Source organism: Bombina bombina, chromosome 8, assembly GCF_027579735.1.
Source record: "Bombina bombina isolate aBomBom1 chromosome 8, aBomBom1.pri, whole genome shotgun sequence".
Lineage (NCBI taxonomy): Eukaryota > Metazoa > Chordata > Amphibia > Anura > Bombinatoridae > Bombina > Bombina bombina.
The window spans coordinates 301,152,973-301,171,597 of NC_069506.1; the positions used below are offsets into that span (position 1 = coordinate 301,152,973).

Below are 18,625 nucleotides of genomic sequence, written 5' to 3' on the forward strand. Positions count from 1 at the left end.
GAAGGCTTGATCCTATCAAAGCGTGGCTTCTCCGAGTCAGTAATTGATACCTTAATACAGGCACGAAAGCCTGTCACCAGGAAAATTTACCACAAGATATGGCGTAAATATCTTCATTGGTGTGAATCCAAGAATTACTCATGGAGTAGGGTTAGGATTCCTAGGATATTGTCCTTCCTCCAAGAGGGTTTGGACAAAGGATTAGCAGCTAGTTCTTTAAAGAGACAGATTTCTGCTCTGTCTATTCTTTTACACAAGCGTCTGGCAGAAGTTCCAGACGTTCAGGCATTTTGTCAGGCTTTAGTTAGAATTAAGCCTGTGTTTAAACCTGTTGCTCCTCCATGGAGCTTAAACTTGGTTCTTAAAGTTCTTCAAGGGGTTCCGTTTGAACCCCTTCATTCTATTGATATCAAACTTCTTTCATGGAAAGTTCTTTTTCTGATGGCTATTTCCTCGGCTCGAAGAGTCTCGGAGTTATCTGCCTTACATTGTGATTCTCCTTATATGATCTTTCATTCAGATAAAGTTGTTCTGCGTACAAAACCTGGGTTTTTACCTAAGGTGGTTTCTAACAAGAATATCAATCAAGAGATTGTTGTTCCATCATTATGTCCTAATCCTTCTTCAAAGAAGGAACGTCTTTTGCATAATCTAGACGTAGTCCGTGCCTTGAAGTTTTACTTACAGGCTACTAAAGATTTTCACCAAACATCTAACCTGTTTGTTGTTTACTCTGGACTGACGAGAGGTCAGAAGGCCTTGGCAACCTCTTTTTCTTTTTGGCTTCGGAGTATAATCCGTTTAGCCTATGAGACTACTGGACAGCAGCCTCCTGAAAGGATTACAGCTCATTCTACTAGAGCTGTGGCTTCCACCTGGGCCTTTAAAAATGAGGCCTCTGTTGAACAGATTTGCAAGGCTGCAACTTGGTCTTCACTTCACACTTTTTCAAAATTTTACAAATTTGACACTTTTGCTTCTTCGGAGGCTATTTTTGGGAGAAAGGTTCTACAGGCAGTGGTTCCTTCCGTTTAAGTTCCTGCCTTGTCCCTCCCATCATCCGTGTACTTTAGCTTTGGTATTGGTATCCCACAAGTAATGGATGATCTGTGGACTGGATACACTTAACAAGAGAAAACATAATTTATGCTTACCTGATAAATTTATTTCTCTTGTAGTGTATCCAGTCCACGGCCCGCCCTGTCCTTTTCAGGCAGGTCTAAATTTTAATTAAACTACAGTCACCACTGCACCCTATGGTTTCTCCTTTCTCGGCTTGTTTCGGTCGAATGACTGGATATGGCAGTGAGGGGAGGAGCTATATAGCAGCTCTGCTGTGGGTGATCCTCTTGCAACTTCCTGTTGGGAAGGAGAATATCCCACAAGTAATGGATGATCCGTGGACTGGATACACTACAAGAGAAATAAATTTATCAGGTAAGCATAAATTATGTTTTTATAACAAATTTCAAAGTTATGTATATTTCCACTCTGTACCATGTGACAGCCATCGGTCAATCACAAATGCATATACGTATATTCTGTGAATTCTTGCACATGCTCAGTAGGAACTTGTGACTCAGAAAGTGTAACTATAAAAAGACTGTGCACATTTTTTTTTAATGGAAGTAAATTGGAAAGTTGTTTAAATTGACCTGAATGTCCCTTTAATTTAGTTGTTTCCATCCCTGATTAGGGGATATTGACATGTATATCACATGTAACACTGACCTTGTTGTATTTTGTTCTGTGCAGTCATGTTGCCAAAGCTTTTCCTATTCTGCAGCAGCAGAGGACCTGTGGACAGATGAAATCTCTGTGTGCTGACTTTCTCTACCAGTTAGACTTGGTCACGTAGGAGCATCTCAAAAAATCACAATGGACCCCAAAGAAGAAAGTCAGCATGTGTGGCCATCAGCAGATCACCAGGCTAACACCACCCAGGTAAAATCTCTTTGAGGTCTTAGAATGAAGTGAAATTTATTTTATGTTTATTTTCATCACTAAATAAAAACTTTATGTGAAGCAGCTATTAAAAACTTTTTTATAGTAAAGGAACATATCTAGCAAGTGATCATGTCGGTTTGTAAAGCTCTTGCTGGGTAAGCAACACCCTAAAGTAGGATCACTTGGGGAGGCAAGAACAGAGTTGTGCAGGGTGGCTCTGAGACCTAGGGTTCCATAGTGTGTGTCTTTCTGCCCTTTTGTATTATATTGTGGGATTCTGAAAATGTTAACTTTTCAACCTATAAGTACATGAACATCATGTTTCTTGCACCACTATCCTTTTGGACTTTGCTGTTTTTAATGTTGAAATTTCTTGACATTATGGTAGGGAAAAGCAGCTGTATTAATAGACTGTGATTTCTTCATGTTAAACATCCCTAAAGAATGATGATTTTCTAATAAGTATTACTTGTGACTTACTTATTAGTTCTGCAACCTGATCTGATTTACAGATATAAGAAACCTTTTTTTAAAAAAAATCATTGTGTTTTTGTATTTATTAATTTCACAGGTGCATTTTGTCCCTGATGGTGGAACTGTAGCTCAAATTGTGTACAGTGATGATCAAGACCGTACATCACAGCAGGTGGTCTACACAGCAGATGCTTCCTCATTCACGTCTGTGGATGCGTCTGAGCACACCCTGGTGTATATCCATCCTGTGGACGGGTCACAGGTATTTTGATCTACAGCTATTTATCGGTAGTGTTGCACTTGAATTGACAATGTGTGCTAAGTTTTTTTTTTTTTTAACCTTTTAAGATTTTCAGGTAGCACTTTATTGATTTTGCTATTTTAGCACTAAAATACTTTGTGTTTGGTGTTTTAGACCCTGTTTACAGACCAGTCACAGGTTGCCTATGTTCAGCAAGATGCTACTACGCAACAGGTAAGCAGTTATTTTATACATTTAGCAGTATAAGAGTCACAGAACCTGTGCTTTCTATGTCTCACTCTTCTGTTTTATTTCCTTCCTAATATAGGGAGAGTCCACAGCTTCATTCCTTACTGTTGGGAAGTACAACACCTGGCCACCAGGAGGAGGCAAAGACACCCCAGCCAAAGGCTTAAATATACCTCCCACTTCCTCATTACCACAGTCATTCTTTGCCTTTTGACACGTTAGGAGGTTGCAGAGACGTGTCAGAAGATTCGGCGAGTCCTGAAAAAGGGTATCTGCCCTTCGAGAGAGGACTGGAGTTTTAAGTAGTCATGTCAACCTCTCAGCGAGAGTATTGATGAAAGTTAGAGTCTGGAGATGCAGGGAAAATTTTTCTGTGAAACCATCCAGACTACTGCTAACAGCTCCTAAGCAATTAGTGTTGACGAGTTTCATTGCCTGCTTTCTCTTACTCGAGTCCATGTCAGGAGCGCTGCTATAAGACTGTCACACTTGAGAGGCTGTGTTCTGTTCCACAGCATGGATCCTACAGGTAAGATTGTTTACATTTTTACACATAAAACGCTATAACAGGGTCACTGTGTGGCTCCTTTATACCTTCAGAGGATCCAGGGTTAATATCTTCTGAAGGGGGTTTATTGAACAGTTGGGGGTTAATTAATCAGTGTATTAATTATTTACATGCTGCTTTGTGTGATTTTATTTCCTGGGCTGATAGACTGTGTTTTTGGCTGGAACAAACTGGTTTCATTTTTAAGTTTCTCTTTCGGTTTTTCACAGTGTTGCACAGCTCCTATTACTTTCTGTACTTGTAATAACAGGGGAAGTACTTTCTTGCACGCCATGTGACCGGGTGTGGTCTATGTTCATTTCCTCCATTCTAGCTGAGACTTGAACCTGAGGAGAGCGTTTCCTCTGTTAACTGTCTGGGTCTAGGAGGTGGTGAGTGCCCCAGCCATTGGGAGTATAAAGGTTCAGTTTTCTATAATAAAAAAACATTTTTATTTGTGTCCTTCTGTGGGTATAACCTGAACTATGGAGGACTCTGACATGTTAGAAGGTACTTTTTCTGTACTAAATCATACCTGTTTATATTGTAAGGAGGCCATGGTTTTCCCACCCACTCAATTATGTTCCACATGCCTTAACACCGTTGTAAAGTCTAAGAAGGGAGACAAGCCTGCTAAGGCTTAGTCCCTCTGAGCCGTCTACCTCTCAGGACTCTGCGTCCCGTGAGATTACTACCCTTGCTACATTATCCACTCCACATGCAGATCTCCGTAGCACATCTAATCCTCCATCCGGAGGAGGCCTTCTTCCTGCGGACTTTGCAGCGCAGTTACAAACGGCGGTGTCTGCGGCCCTCAGTGCATTACCTCACTCTAACAAACGCAAGAAAAAGGTTAAACATAGCTCTCCTGACCCGGAGTAATCTAAATATTTATCGGATTTAGCTATTATGTCCCAGTTATCCGTTGATGAGTTAACCTCTGTAGCTTCAGAGGGTGAACTTTCTGGGTTGAGGTCCTTAGCGTCTAAACCTCCTGCTGCGGAGGAACCGTCCTTTAGATTTAAAATTGAGCACTTGCCTTTTTTATTAAAGGAGGCTCTGTCTACGTTAGAGGTTCCAGAGGCCACGCTGCCTGAAGAACCTATGATACCTAACTTACACAGAGTTTATGAAGACAGGAAAGTTCCTTTTTACTTTTCCTGTGACGGTTAAGATAGTGAACATTTATTAAGAACGAATGGAAAAGAATTGGTTCTTTCTTTCCCCCTCGTCTACTTTTAAAAGGTTGTTCCGGGTCCCGGACTCTCAACTGGATTTGTGGGGCTCCATTCCTAAGGAGCCTATGGATAAGAAAATGGAAACCTTTCTGAGAAAGATGTTTCAACATACAGGATTTTTGTTTCAACCGGCAGCTCCAGTTGCCGCGGTTGCCGGATCGACTACCTACTGGTGCGACTCTTTGTCGGATCTCATTGAGGTGGAGTCTCCCCTCGAGGATATTCAAGACAGAATTAAAGCTCTGAGAATTGCTAATTATTTTATCTGTGATTCGAACATGCAATGTACTTGCCTAAATGCAAAGGCCTCTGGATTTGCGGTCCTAACCCCCCAAGCGCTCTGGTTGAAGTCTTGATCTGCAGATATGACTTCTAAGTCCAGACTCCTTTCTCTTCCCTTCAAGGGAAAGATTTTATTTGGTCCAGGCCTGGACTCCATTATTTCTACGGTTACCAGAAGCAAGGGTGCCTTCCTACCGCAAGATAAGAAGAACAAGTCTAAGGGACGACAATCTTCTAACTTTTTCGTTTCTTTTGTTCTGACAAATCCCAACAACAACAATCCTCCTCCAAGCCCGGGCAACTCAAGTGTACTTGGAAGCCGGCTCAGTCCTTGAATAAATCTAAGCAGAATAAGAAGCCCGCCCAAAACAAATCGGCATGCAGGGGGCAGGCCGCAGTCTGTCTCTTTTTTTTTTTTTTTTTCAGACACCTGGTTCAAGGACGTACACGATCCGTGGGTCCTGGAGGTGGTATCTCAGGGATTCAAGATAGTCTTCAAATCTCATCCGCCAAGGGGCAGATTCCTTCTCCTAAATCTGTCTACCAGACCAGAAAAGAGTGATGCCTTTCTATGGAGCCTTCGGGATCTATCCTCCTTAGGAGTTGTTGTCCTGGTGCCTGTCTAAGAAAGAGGTTTGGGGTTTTATTCAAACCTTTTTGTGGTCCCTAAGAAGGAGGGAACTTTCCGCACAATTCTGGACCTAAAGTGCTTAAACAAATTTCTCAGTGTCCCTTCCTTCAAGATGGAGACATTAAGGTCCATCCTTCCTTTTAAAGTGAAGGTCAATTTACGAATATTGCCCCATGGCATTGCATAGACATTTTAAAAATTAAGAAGGGTTTAATTCATGAAAAGTTTTAAATTTATATATATTGAAGAATTATTACCTATTTACTGCTGCGACGATAAGCGCAGCTCTCCCGCCCGCCATTTTGTCAAATTGATTGACAGATGACAATTAGTAAAAGAACCAATCCTTGTTATTTTACAAATCGTCATCTGTCAATTTTTTTTACATTATGGCGGGCGGGAGAGCTGCACTTATCGTCGCAGCTGTAAATAGGTAAAAAATCTTCAATATATATAAATTTAAAACTTTTCTTGAATTAAACCCTTCTTAATTTTTAAATGTCTATGCAATGCCGTGGGGCAATATTAGTAACTTGACCTTTACTTTAATTCAGGAAGGCCAATTTATGACCACTATAGAGCTGAAGGACGCTTACCTTCATGTTCCAATCCACAGAGAACACTTTCAGTTCCTGAGGTTTGCATTCCTGGATCAGCCCTTCCAATTCATTGCCCTTCTGTTTGGCCTAGCTACTGCTCCAAGAATCTTTTCAAAGGTTCTGGGGGCTCTTCCAGCCGTTGCCAGAACAGAGCTATTGCAGTAGCCCCATACTTTCGTCTTGCGGAAGAATTCTCGGAGTCCCTTCTCAGTCTTCTTCGATCACATGGCTGGAAAATAAACTTGGAAAAGAGTTCTCTTATCCCAAGTACCAGGGTGGAATTCCTGGGTACTATAATAGACTCCATATACATGAGGATATTTCTAACAGACCATAGACGTTGCCAGCTAACTTCAGCATGTCTCTAGTAAACCAGTTACTCTGCGTATCTACCACAAGGTGTGGAGGACCTACTTATTCTGGTGTGAAGTGTGGTTTTCTTTCATGTAATTGGCAAGAGTCCATGAGCTAATGACGAATGGGATATACAATCCTACCAGGAGGGGCAAAATTTTCCAAACCTCAAAATGCCTATAAATACACCCCTCACCACACCCACAATTCAGTTTTACAAACTTTGCCTCCTATGGAGGTGGTAAAGTAAGTTTGTGCTTGATTTTCTTCTGTGATATGTGCTTCTCAGCATTTTGAAGCCCGTTTCCTCTCAGAGTACAGTGAATGTCAGAGGGATGGGAAGAGAGTATCGTCTATTGATTTTATGGTTTTCCTCACGGAAATCTTTTCAAAGGTTCTCTGTTATCGGTCGTAGAGATTCATCTCCTACCTCCCTTTTCAGATCGACAATATGCTCTCATAATCCATTACCTCTACTGTTACTGTTTCAGTACTGGTTTGGTTATCTGCTATATGTGGATGGGTGTCTTTCGGTAAGTATGTTTACATTACTTAAGACACTCTCTCAACTATGGTTTGGCACTTTATGTATTAATATAAAGTTCTATATATACAGGGAGTGCAGAATTATTAGGCAAGTTGTATTTTTGAGGATTAATTTTATTATTGAACAACAACCATGTTCTCAATGAACCCAAAAAACTCATTAATATCAAAGCTGAATAGTTTTGGAAGTAGTTTTTAGTTTGTTTTTAGTTATAGCTATTTTAGGGGGATATCTGTGTGTGCAGGTGACTATTACTGTGCATAATTATTAGGCAACTTAACAAAAAACAAATATATACCCATTTCAATTATTTATTTTTACCAGTGAAACCAATATAACATCTCAACATTCACAAATATACATTTCTGACATTCAAAAACAAAACAAAAACAAATCAGTGACCAATATAGCCACCTTTCTTTGCAAGGACACTCAAAAGCCTGCCATCCATGGATTCTGTCAGTGTTTTGATCTGTTCACCATCAACATTGCGTGCAGCAGCAACCACAGCCTCCCAGACACTGTTCAGAGAGGTGTACTGTTTTCCCTCCTTGTAAATCTCACATTTGATGATGGACCACAGGTTCTCAATGGGGTTCAGATCAGGTGAACAAGGAGGCCATGTCATTAGATTTTCTTCTTTTTATACCCTTTCTTGCCAGCCATGCTGTGGAGTACTTGGACGCGTGTGATGGAGCATTGTCCTGCATGAAAATCATGTTTTTCTTGAAGGATGCAGACTTCTTCCTGTACCACTGCTTGAAGAAGGTGTCTTCCAGAAACTGGCAGTAGGACTGGGAGTTGAGCTTGACTCCATCCTCAACCCGAAAAGGCCCCACAAGCTCATCTTTGATGATACCAGCCCAAACCAGTACTCCACCTCCACCTTGCTGGCGTCTGAGTCGGACTGGAGCTCTCTGCCCTTTACCAATCCAGCCACGGGCCCATCCATCTGGCCCATCAAGACTCACTCTCATTTCATCAGTCCATAAAACCTTAGAAAAATCAGTCTTGAGATATTTCTTGGCCCAGTCTTGACGTTTCAGCTTGTGTGTCTTGTTCAGTGGTGGTCGTCTTTCAGCCTTTCTTACCTTGGCCATGTCTCTGAGTATTGCACACCTTGTGCTTTTGGGCACTCCAGTGATGTTGCAGCTCTGAAATATGGCCAAACTGGTTGCAAGTGGCATCTTGGCAGCTGCACGCTTGACTTTTCTCAGTTCATGGGCAGTTATTTTGCGCCTTGGTTTTTCCACACGCTTCTTGCGACCCTGTTGACTATTTTGAATGAAACGCTTGATTGTTCGATGATCACGCTTCAGAAGCTTTGCAATTTTAAGAGTGCTGCATCCCTCTGCAAGATATCTCACTATTTTTGACTTTTCTGAGCCTGTCAAGTCCTTCTTTCGACCCATTTTGCCAAAGGAAAGGAAGTTGCCTAATAATTATGCACACCTGATATAGGGTGTTGATGTCATTAGACCACACCCCTTCTCATTACAGAAATGCACATCACCTAATATGCTTAATTGGTAGTAGGCTTTCGAGCCTATACAGCTTGGAGTAAGACAACATGCATAAAGAGGATGATGTGGTCAAAATACTAATTTGCCTAATAATTCTGCACTCCCTGTATGTATTGTACTTATACATAAACCTGACTCATGGCAAATATATTTCCTTTTGCAGACTATCAGTTTCATATTTGGGGAAAAAACATATTTAGGAAAATATTTTTCTTACCTGGGGTATAATCTTTTTTTCAAATTGACTGCTTTTTCATTAAATTTTCATGGGCAAAATGCTGATGTTTATTGCGTCATTTTTTTGGCGCGAGAATTTTTTTGGCTCCGAGTTTTGCACAAGGTTGCGTCTGCAATGACATGAGTGTGTCATTTCCGGATGTTGTTGGCGCCAAAAAATTTCATTTTGCGTTGTGCGTCATACATGGCGCCAAATAATTTCATTATTTAAAACCCCATTTCCTATATGCCTCTTGCCTTTTTCTATGTTGAGACGGCTATGCTGTTTGCATTTTTTTCCCATTCCTGAAACTGCCATATAAGGAAATTGATCATTTTGCTTTATATGTTGTTTTTTTCTCTTACATTTGCAAGATGTCTCAATCTGATCCTGTCTCAGAAACCACTGTTGGAACACTGCTGCCTGATAACAGTTCTACCAAAGCTAAGTGTATCTGTTGTAAATTTGTGGAGATTATATCTCCAGCTGTGGTATGTAATAGTTGTCATGATAAGCTTTTATATGCAGAGAATGTATCCATCAGTACTAGTACAATGCCTGTTGTTCCTTCAACATCTAATGAACATAAAAACCCTGTGAATATAAAAGATTTTATTGCTGATGCGATTCAGAAGGCTTTGTCTGCTATTCCGCCTTCTAAAAAATGTAAAAGGTCTTTTAAAACTTCTCATAAGTTGATGATATTTCAAATGACCGACAACATACTGAATTATCCTCCTCTGATGAGGATCTATCTGATTCAGAAGATCCTACCTCAGATATTGACACTGACAAATCTACTTATCTATTTAAAATGGAGTATATTCGTTCCTTGTTAAAAGAGGTGTTGATTACTTTGGATATTGAGGAAACTAGTCCTTTTGATACTAAACTAGTAAATGTTTAAATTCTGTTTATAAACCTCCTGTGCTTACTCCAGATGTTTTTCCAGTTCCTGATGCTATTTCTGATATGATTTCTAAGGAATGGAATAGGCCTGGTACTTCTTTTATCCCTTCTTCAAGGTTTAAAAAAATGTATCCTTTGCCAGCAGTTAGATTAGAGTTTTGGGAAAAGATCCCCAAAGTTGATTGGGCTATTTCTACTCTTGCCAAACGTACTACTATTCCTATGGAAAATGGTACTTCCTTTAAGGACCCTTTAGATAGGAAACTTGAATCTTTTCTAAGGAAATCTTATTTTATTCTGGCTATCTTCTCAGGCCTGCCATTTCTATGGCTGATGTTGCAGCTGCATCAACTTTTTGGTTGAAAAGTTTAGCGCAACAGGAAATGGATCCTGATTTGTCTAGCATTGTTCGCTTGCTTCAACATGCTAATCATTTTATCTTTGATGCCATTTTTGATATAATTGGAATTGATGTTAGAGCTATGTCTTTAGCTATTTTAGCTAAGAGCTTTGTGGCTCAAATATTGGAATGCTGACATGGTATCTAAGTCTAGATTACGATCTCTTTCTTTCCAAGGTAATAATTTATTTGGTTCTCAGTTGGATTTGATTATTTCAACTGTCACTGGGGGGAAGGGAGTTTTTTTGCCTCAGGATAAAAGACCTAGGGGTAAATCTAAAGCTTCTAACCGTTTTCGTTCCTTTCGACAGAATAAGGAACAGAAACCCAATCCTTCCCCCAAAGAATCTGGTTACAATTGGAAACCTTCTTGGAGTTGGAATAAATCCAAGCTGTTTAAGAAACCAAAGCCAGCCCCCAAGTCTGCATGAATGTGCGGCCCTCATTCCAGCTCAGCTGGTGGGGGGCAGATTTAAGATTTTTCCAAAGCATTTGGGCAGATTCTGTCCAAAATCAATAGATTCAGAGCATTGTCTCTCAAGGGTATCGAATAGGATTCAGAGTAAGACCTCCTGTGAGAAGATTTATTTTTTTTTCTCGCGCATCCCAGCAAATCCAGTAAAGGCTCAGGCTTTTCTGAAGTGTATTTCAGATCTGGAGCTTTCAGGGGTAATCATACCAGTTCCGTTTCAGGAACAGGGTCTGGGGTTTTATTCAAATCTATTCATTGTCCCAAAGACAGAAAATTCATTCAGGCCAGTTCTGGATCTGAAAATTTTGAATTGTTTTGTAAGAGTGCCAGCTTTTAAAATGGTGACTATAAGGATTATTCTGCCTTTTTGTTCAGCAAGGTCATTATATATCCACAATAGACTTACAGGATGCATATCTTTATATTCTGATTCATCTAGACCACTATCGGTTTCTGAGATTCTCTTTTCTAGACAAGCATTACTAATTTGTCGCTCTTCCATTTGGCCTAGCGGCAGCTCCAAGAATCTTTTCAAAGGTTCTCGGTGCCCTACTCTCTGTAATCAGAAAATGGGGTATTGCAGTGTTTCCTTATTTGGACAATATCTTGGTACTGGCTCAGTCTTTACATTCTGCCGAATCTCACACAAATTAACTAGTGTTGTTTCTTCAAAGACATGGTTAGAGGATCAATTTACCAAAAAGTTCCTTGATTCCTCCGACAAGGGTCACCTTTTTAGGTTTCCAGATAGTCGGTGTCCATGACTCTGTCTCTAACAGACAAGAAACAAATAAAATTGGTTTCAGCTTGTTGGAGCCTTCAGTCTCAGTCATTCCCTTCAGTAGCTATGTGCATGGAAGTTTTAGGTCTCATGACTGCTGCATCGGACGTGATCCCCTTTGCTCATATGTGACCTCTCCAGCTTTGTATGCTGAATCAATGGTGCAGGGATTATACAAAGATATCACAATTAATATCCTTAAATCCCAATGTTCGACTCTCTGTGACTTGGTGGTTAGATCACCATCGTATAGTTCAAGGGGCTTCTTTTGTTCGTCGAACCTGGACTGTGATCACAACAGATGCAAGTCTTTCAGGTTGGGGAGCTGTCTGGGGATCTCTGACAGTACAAGGGGTTTGGAAATCTCAAGAAGCGAGGTTACCAATCAATATTTTAGAACTCTGTGCTATTTTCAGGGCTCTTCAGGTTTGGCCTCTGTTGAAGGGAGAACCGTTTTCAGACAGACAATATCACAATTGTGGCATATGTCAATCATCAGGGTGGGACTCACAGTCCCCTAGCTATGAAAGAAGTACCTTGGATACTTGCTTGGGCGGAATCCAGCTCTTGTCTAATTTCTGCGGTACATATCCCAGGTGTAGACAATTGGGAAGCGGATTATCTCAGCCGTCAGACTTTACATCCGGGGGAGTTGTCGCTCCATCCAGATGTGTTTTCTCAGATTGTTCAGATGTGGGGTCTTCCAGAAATAGATCTGATGGCTTCCCATCTAAACAAGAATCTTCCCAGGTACCTGTCCAGGTCCAGGGATCCTTAAGCGGAGTCAGTGGATGCGTTAGCAGTTCCTTGGTGTTACCAACCTGCTTATATCTTCCCACCTCTAGTTCTTCTTCCAAGAGTGATCTCCAAGATCATCATGGAACAATCGTTTGTGTTTTTGGTATCTCCAGCATGGCCTCACAGGTTTTGGTATACGGATCTTGTCCGAATGTCCAGTTGCCAACCTTGGCCACTTCCTTTAAGACCAGACCTTCTGTCTCAAGGTCCGTTTTTCCATCAGGATCTCAAATCATTAAATTTGAAGGTATGGAAATTAAATGCCTAGTGCTTAGTCATAGAGGTTTCTCTGACTCCTTCAGGATGGTTTGGATAAAGGTTTGTCTGCAAGTTCCTTGAAGGGACAAATCTCTGCTCTTTCTGTTTTTTTTTTTCACAGAAAGATTGCTAAGCTTCCAGATATTTACTGTTTTGTACAGGCTTTGGTCCGTATCAAGCCTGTCATTAAATCAATCTCTCCTCCTTGGAGTCTTAATTTGGTTTTGAAGGCTTTACAGGCTTCTCCTTTTTAGCCTATGCATTCTTTGGATATTAAACTACTTTCTTGGAAAGTGTTGTTCCATTTGGCCATCTCTTCTGCTAGAAGAGTTTCTGAATCTGCTCTTCTGAATTCTGCTCTTTCTTGTGAATCTCCTTTTCTGACTTTTCCATCAGGATAAGGCAGTTTTGTGGACTTCATTTAAATTTTTACCTAAGGTTGTGAATTCTAACAACATTAATAGAGAAATTGTTGTCCCTTCCTTGTGTCCTAATCTTAAGAATTCTTTGGAGAGATCCTTACATTCTTTGGATGTTGTAAGAGCTTTGAAATATTATGTTGAAGCTACTAAAGATTTCAGGAAGACTTCTAGTCTATTTGTTGTCTTTTCTCATTCTAGGAAAGGTCAGAAAGCTTCTGCCATTTCCTTTGTATCTTGGTTAAAGCTTTTGATTCATCAGGCTTATTTGGAGTCGGGTCAGGCCCTGCCTCAGAGAATTACAGCTCGTTCTACTAGATCAGTCTCCACTTCATGGGCTTTTAAGAATGAAGCTTCAGTTGATCAGATTTGCAAAGCAGCAACTTGGTCTTCTTTGCAGACTTTTACTAAATTCTACCGTTTTGATGTATTTGCTTCTACGGAAACAGGTTTTTGGTAGAAAAGTTCTTCAGGCAGCTGTTTCAGTTTGATTCCTCTGCTTATGTTTAACTATAAGAAAAACTTATATTTTTGGTTGTGGATTATTTTTTTCAGTGGAAAATGGCTCTTATTATTTTTATCCCTCCCTCTCTAGTGACTCTTCTGTGGAGTTCCACATCTTGGGTATTACTATCCCATACGTCACTAGCTCATGGACTCTTGCCAATTACATGAAAGAAAACATAATTTATGGAAGAACTTACCTGATAAATTAATTTCTTTCATATTGGCAAGAGTCCATGAGACCCACCTTTTTTATGGTGGTTATGATTTTTTGTATAAAGCACAATTATATTTCCAGTACCTTTTTTTTTTTTTAATTTTTTTTTTTTTTTTATGCTTTTTACTCCTTTCTTTATCACCCCACTACTTGGCTATTCTTTCAACTGAATTGTGGGTGTGGTGAGGGGTGTATTTATAGGCATTTTGAGGTTTGGGAAACTTTGCTCCTCCTGGTAGGATTGTATACCCCATATGTCACTAGCTCATGGTCTCTTGCCAATATGAAAGAAATAAATTTATCAGGTAAGTTCTTACATAAATTATGTTTTTCCTGGCACAGAGTTAAGGTTGCTAGGATCTTATCTTTTCTCCAGGATGGGCTGGAGAAGGGCCTTTCTGCTAGTTCCCTGAGGGGACAGATTTCGGCCCTGTCGGTTTTATTGCACAAGAGACTGGCTGAGCTTCCAGACGTGCAGTCTTTTGTTAAAGCTCTGATTAGGATAAGACCTGGGGCTCCTCCTTGGAGCCTAAATCTTGTTCTTCGGGTTTTGCAACAGGTTCCATTTGAGCCTCTGCATTCCGTTGACATTAAATTGTTATCTTGGAAGGTTCTCTTTTTATTGGCTATTGCCTCTGCGTGCAGAGTTTCTGAGATCTCTGCTTTGCAATGTGAGTCCCATTATCTGAGTTTTCATGCAGATAAGGCAGTTTTACGTACTTATTTAGGTTTTCTTCCTAAGGTTGTGTCAGATCGCAACATCAATCAGGAGATTGTGGTTTCTTCCTTGTGTCCTAATCCTTCATCGAAAGAACGCTTACTTCACAATTTGGATGTGGTTCACACCTTGAAGTTCTATCTTCAGTCTACTAATGAGTTTAGACAATCTTCCTCTTTGTTTGTTGTCTTTTCCGGGAAAGCGTAGGGGCAGAAGGCTACTTCGACTTCCCTATATTTTTGGTTAAGGAGTGTCATCCGCATAGCTTACGAGACAGCAGGACATCGTCTTCCTGAGAGGATAACGGCTCATTCCACTAGAGCAGTGACTTCCTCTTGGGCCTTTAAGAACGAGGCCTCTATGGATCAGATTTGTAAGGCGGCTACCTGGTCCTCCTTACATACATTTTCAAAATTTTACAAGTTTGATGTTTTTGCTTCGGCTGAAGCAACTTTCGGGAGAAAAGTTTTGCAGGCTGTGGTGCCCTCAGAATAGGGTCCGCCTCTTCCTTTTTGTTCCCTCCCGTTATTTATTCAGTATCCTCTGGAGCTTGGGTATAGTTTTCCCAACAGTAGGGAATGAAGCCGTGGACTCTCCCTATCTTAGGAAGGAAAACATCATTTATGCTTACCAGATAAATTTCTTTCCTTCCGGATAGGGAGAGTCGACGCCCCCTGCCCGTTTTTTCTTGTCTATGGGCGGTCCCCTATTTATTTTATTCTTCTGGCACCATTTATACCCTAATGTTTCTCCTACTTTTCCTTGTTCACTCGGCAGAATGACTGGGGTAATGAGGAAGTGGGAGGGAAATTTAAGCCTTTGGCTGGGGTGTCTTTGCCTCCACCTTGTGGCCAGAGGTTGTATTTCCCAACAGTAAGGAATGAAGCCGTAGACTCTCCCTATCCGGAAGGAAAGGAATTTATCTGGTAAATATAAATTATGTTTTCTAAGTAAAGTTTATTAAGGCACTATGTTTTCTGGAGCCAATACTAAAATATATATCATTATCTACAGTTTGCTTTCTAGGCTCAGGACAAGTGGGGATATGATTTGTTTTTTTCTTTACTACACTGAAAACCAGTTTGCATTAACAGATCATTGTGTTAAAAAAAAAAAATTGTCTTTCATACGAAAGAGTAGCAATTAATCATGTACAAATACTCGTTCTACTTACGAGCTGATGAGCTGTAGCAACCAGTGCCTATAAGATAATGAGCTTTATTAGGAGACACAACTGTTACAGCTTTATTTAGTTGTATTTAAAATACATTAGAAAATTGTGGACCTGGCTAAATGTTGTATGCTAGAGAAAAGAAAGAGCTTATGATATTGTAATCAAAGCCAAAGTATGACTAAGGTTGCACCAAAGTTAATTTTAATAACAATCTGAACTTTTATATAGAGCACCATAGGTACGATGAAACAAAAATACATTTTGTGATGAAACAGAAAAGTGGAATTAACCATATGGTTATATTACAATAAAATGTCCTCCTGTTACCTAAGAGCTCTTAGTACTACTGCACGCTCTAGACATAGCAAAGTCACTTAACCCACACTAAGGTTGTTGTCCTTATGCTGCTGGGCACATAGTGCTAATACACGCTCCAGAATGCATCAAACATTAACTCCGGCACTAGCCACAAGCCGAACAGCAATCAGCATTGCAAACACGCTTCAGGAAGATGACGCGTTTCGCCCCTCCCACTAAGAGCTCTTAGGTAACATAAGGTCATGTAATATAACTAAATGGTTGATTCCACTTTTCTGTTTCAGCACAATATGTATTTTGGTTTCATTGTACCTATGGTGCTCTATATAAATTCACATTGTCATTGAAATTAACTAACTTTGGTACAACCTTGGTCATACTTTGGCTTTGATTACTATATCTATCATAAACTCTTTCTTTTCTCTAGCATACAATAATTTTACCATGACTGTTAGCACAAAGTGAGGATTATCGGCTTATGATATGCAAGCCACAATTTCGTACATTGTTAAATGTTGCTGTTTCATATGGATTATAGTACGCTTTCCCTTTAAGATTGCCATATGCAAAATGCACCCTTCAGGTTTATGTTTCATAGAAGAAAGTCTTGAAATACAACAAGTGCACTGATTTTGTCCTCAGAATGCCTGGCTTCCAAATTTTGAATAAAACATAGGCTTAACCGGAGAGTTAATCCTGAATCTAGCATCCTATTTACTTCACTGATGAGACAATTATTTTAGCGGTCAGATACTCTCCAATTTGAATCCTTTGTTAAAAGAAATCTAAATCCTGCAACCTAAACAATCTGTAATTGTCTATGTATAGAATACTGAATGGACACGTCTGTTACTGCTTACAGGTGACTGTACTATTGCCTGCGGCACAGAGCATGAATGCCGCCAACCTGACTGTTCTCAGCGGGGTTCCTGATTCTGCGCAGACAATGTCTCTAGAGCCAGTTTCACAGGTAAGCAGAATAAGCAGCAGTACATGTGTGCTAATAAATGGTTTTCATTATTACAGTCCTCATCTTATTACTATGAACACAAAATATAAATCACACTGTTTCTATTTGTTTAGGTGCAATACAATTAATGATATATTTACAAAAGCCAGTAAATGCCCATCTCTCAGATTGTTTGATCTAATGCAAGTGAGCACAATAGAAATGTCATATTCCACATGAGGCTTGTGAAATATTAATGACTAAGCCAGGATGAAAGTTGTGTCTGCTGACTGATGTGTGTATGTCTGAAGAAGCAGTACACAAGATTCACTTGTAGCTGGCTCTTCCCCTAGAGAGATTAGGCATTCATTACTGATTTATAACCTCTTCCCCTGACCAGCAATATATTGTCTACTACCTGCAGATTCTGCATCATGCATCCAGCATTGTTCAAATTCATTTCTTCCACAGCTGCCATTTTTTTATTTTCGCCTTTACACATAACAAAGCTGTTTTTTGTTTTTAGTAATTTCCTAGTTTTTTTAAAAACGTGCAGCAAACTGTCACTGAGTTGTGAGGCTTTTCCACAAACACAGTTGTCCCCTAGCCTTTGTCTTGTAAAGCAATGGAATGTGATAAACCTGATAATGCATCACACACATATAGTCTTCAAAAATCTGATGCGGATGGTGATCCATTGCCATCTACAGAATTTTTACTGTGTGGGGGTAAGAAAAGCCTCAGTAAGTACAGGGGCAGCAGGAGAGCAAACGTTCCTGGGGGGCTCTAGTTGCCCTTGCTTGTAGCACGCAATAAGAAAATGCCAATGTACTTGGTGGTAAAAAAAAAAAAAAAAAGCCTAAAGGGACATGAAACCATCATTTTTACTTTCTTTCATGATTTGGATAGAGTATACAATTTTAAACAAATGTCCAATTAACTTCTGTTATCAAATTTGCTCCATTTTTGGTACCTTTTGTTGAAGGAGCAGCAATGCCTTACTGGGACCTGAACACATCGGGTGAGCCAATCACAATAATATGTATGTATATATATATGTACAGTATCTCACAAAAGTGAGTACACCCCTCACATTTTTGTAAATATTTTATTATATCTTTTCATGTGATAACACTGAAGAAACAACACTTTGCTACAATGTAAAGTAGTGCGTGTACAGCCTGCATAACAGTGTAAATTTGCTGTCCCCTCAAAAGAACTCAACACACAGCCATTAATGTTTAAACCGTTGGCAACAAAAGTGAGTACACCCCTAAGCGGAAATGTCCAATTTGGGCCCAATTAGCCATTTTCCCTCCTGGTGTCATGTGACTCTGTGTTACAAGGTCTCAGGTGTGAATGGGGAGCAGGTGTGTTAAATTTGGTGTTATCGCTCTCACACTTTCTCATACTGGTCACTGGACGTTCAACATGGCACCTCATGGCAAAGAACTCTCTGAGGATCTGAAAAAAAGAATTTTTGCTTTACATAATGATGGCCTAGGCTATAAGAAGATTGCCAAGACCCTGAAACTGAGCTGCAGCACCGTGGGCAAGACCATACAGCGGTTTCACAGGACAGGTTCCACTCAGAACAGGCCTCGCTATGGTGCTCTTTGTCATATCCATAGGTTGTCTTTGGGAAATAGACGTATGAGTGCTGCCAGCATTGTTGCAGAGGTTGAAGGGGTGGGGGGTCAGCCTGTCAGTGCTCAAACCATACGCCGCACACTGCATCAAATTGGTCTGCATAGCTGTCGTCCCAGAAGGAAGCCTCTTCTAAAGATGATGCACAAGAGAGCCTGCAAACAGTTTGCTGAAAACAAGCAGACTAAGGACATGGATAAATGGGACCATGT

The 18,625-nt window shown here is 40.2% G+C and overlaps 1 protein-coding gene across 1 annotated transcript in view; it reads left to right on the forward strand.

Annotated features, from left to right (window-relative positions):
• The window catches only part of LOC128639226 (PR domain zinc finger protein 10), a 293,752-nt gene that overhangs the window by 46,039 nt on the left and 229,088 nt on the right, over positions 1 to 18,625 (forward strand). Inside the window, exons 3-6 of the mRNA XM_053691501.1 lie at positions 1,756 to 1,944; positions 2,519 to 2,683; positions 2,837 to 2,896; positions 16,680 to 16,787. Coding sequence (XP_053547476.1) covers positions 1,879 to 1,944; positions 2,519 to 2,683; positions 2,837 to 2,896; positions 16,680 to 16,787 — 399 coding nt within the window. The 5' untranslated portion in view covers positions 1,756 to 1,878. The remainder of the gene's footprint in view (positions 1 to 1,755; positions 1,945 to 2,518; positions 2,684 to 2,836; positions 2,897 to 16,679; positions 16,788 to 18,625) is intronic.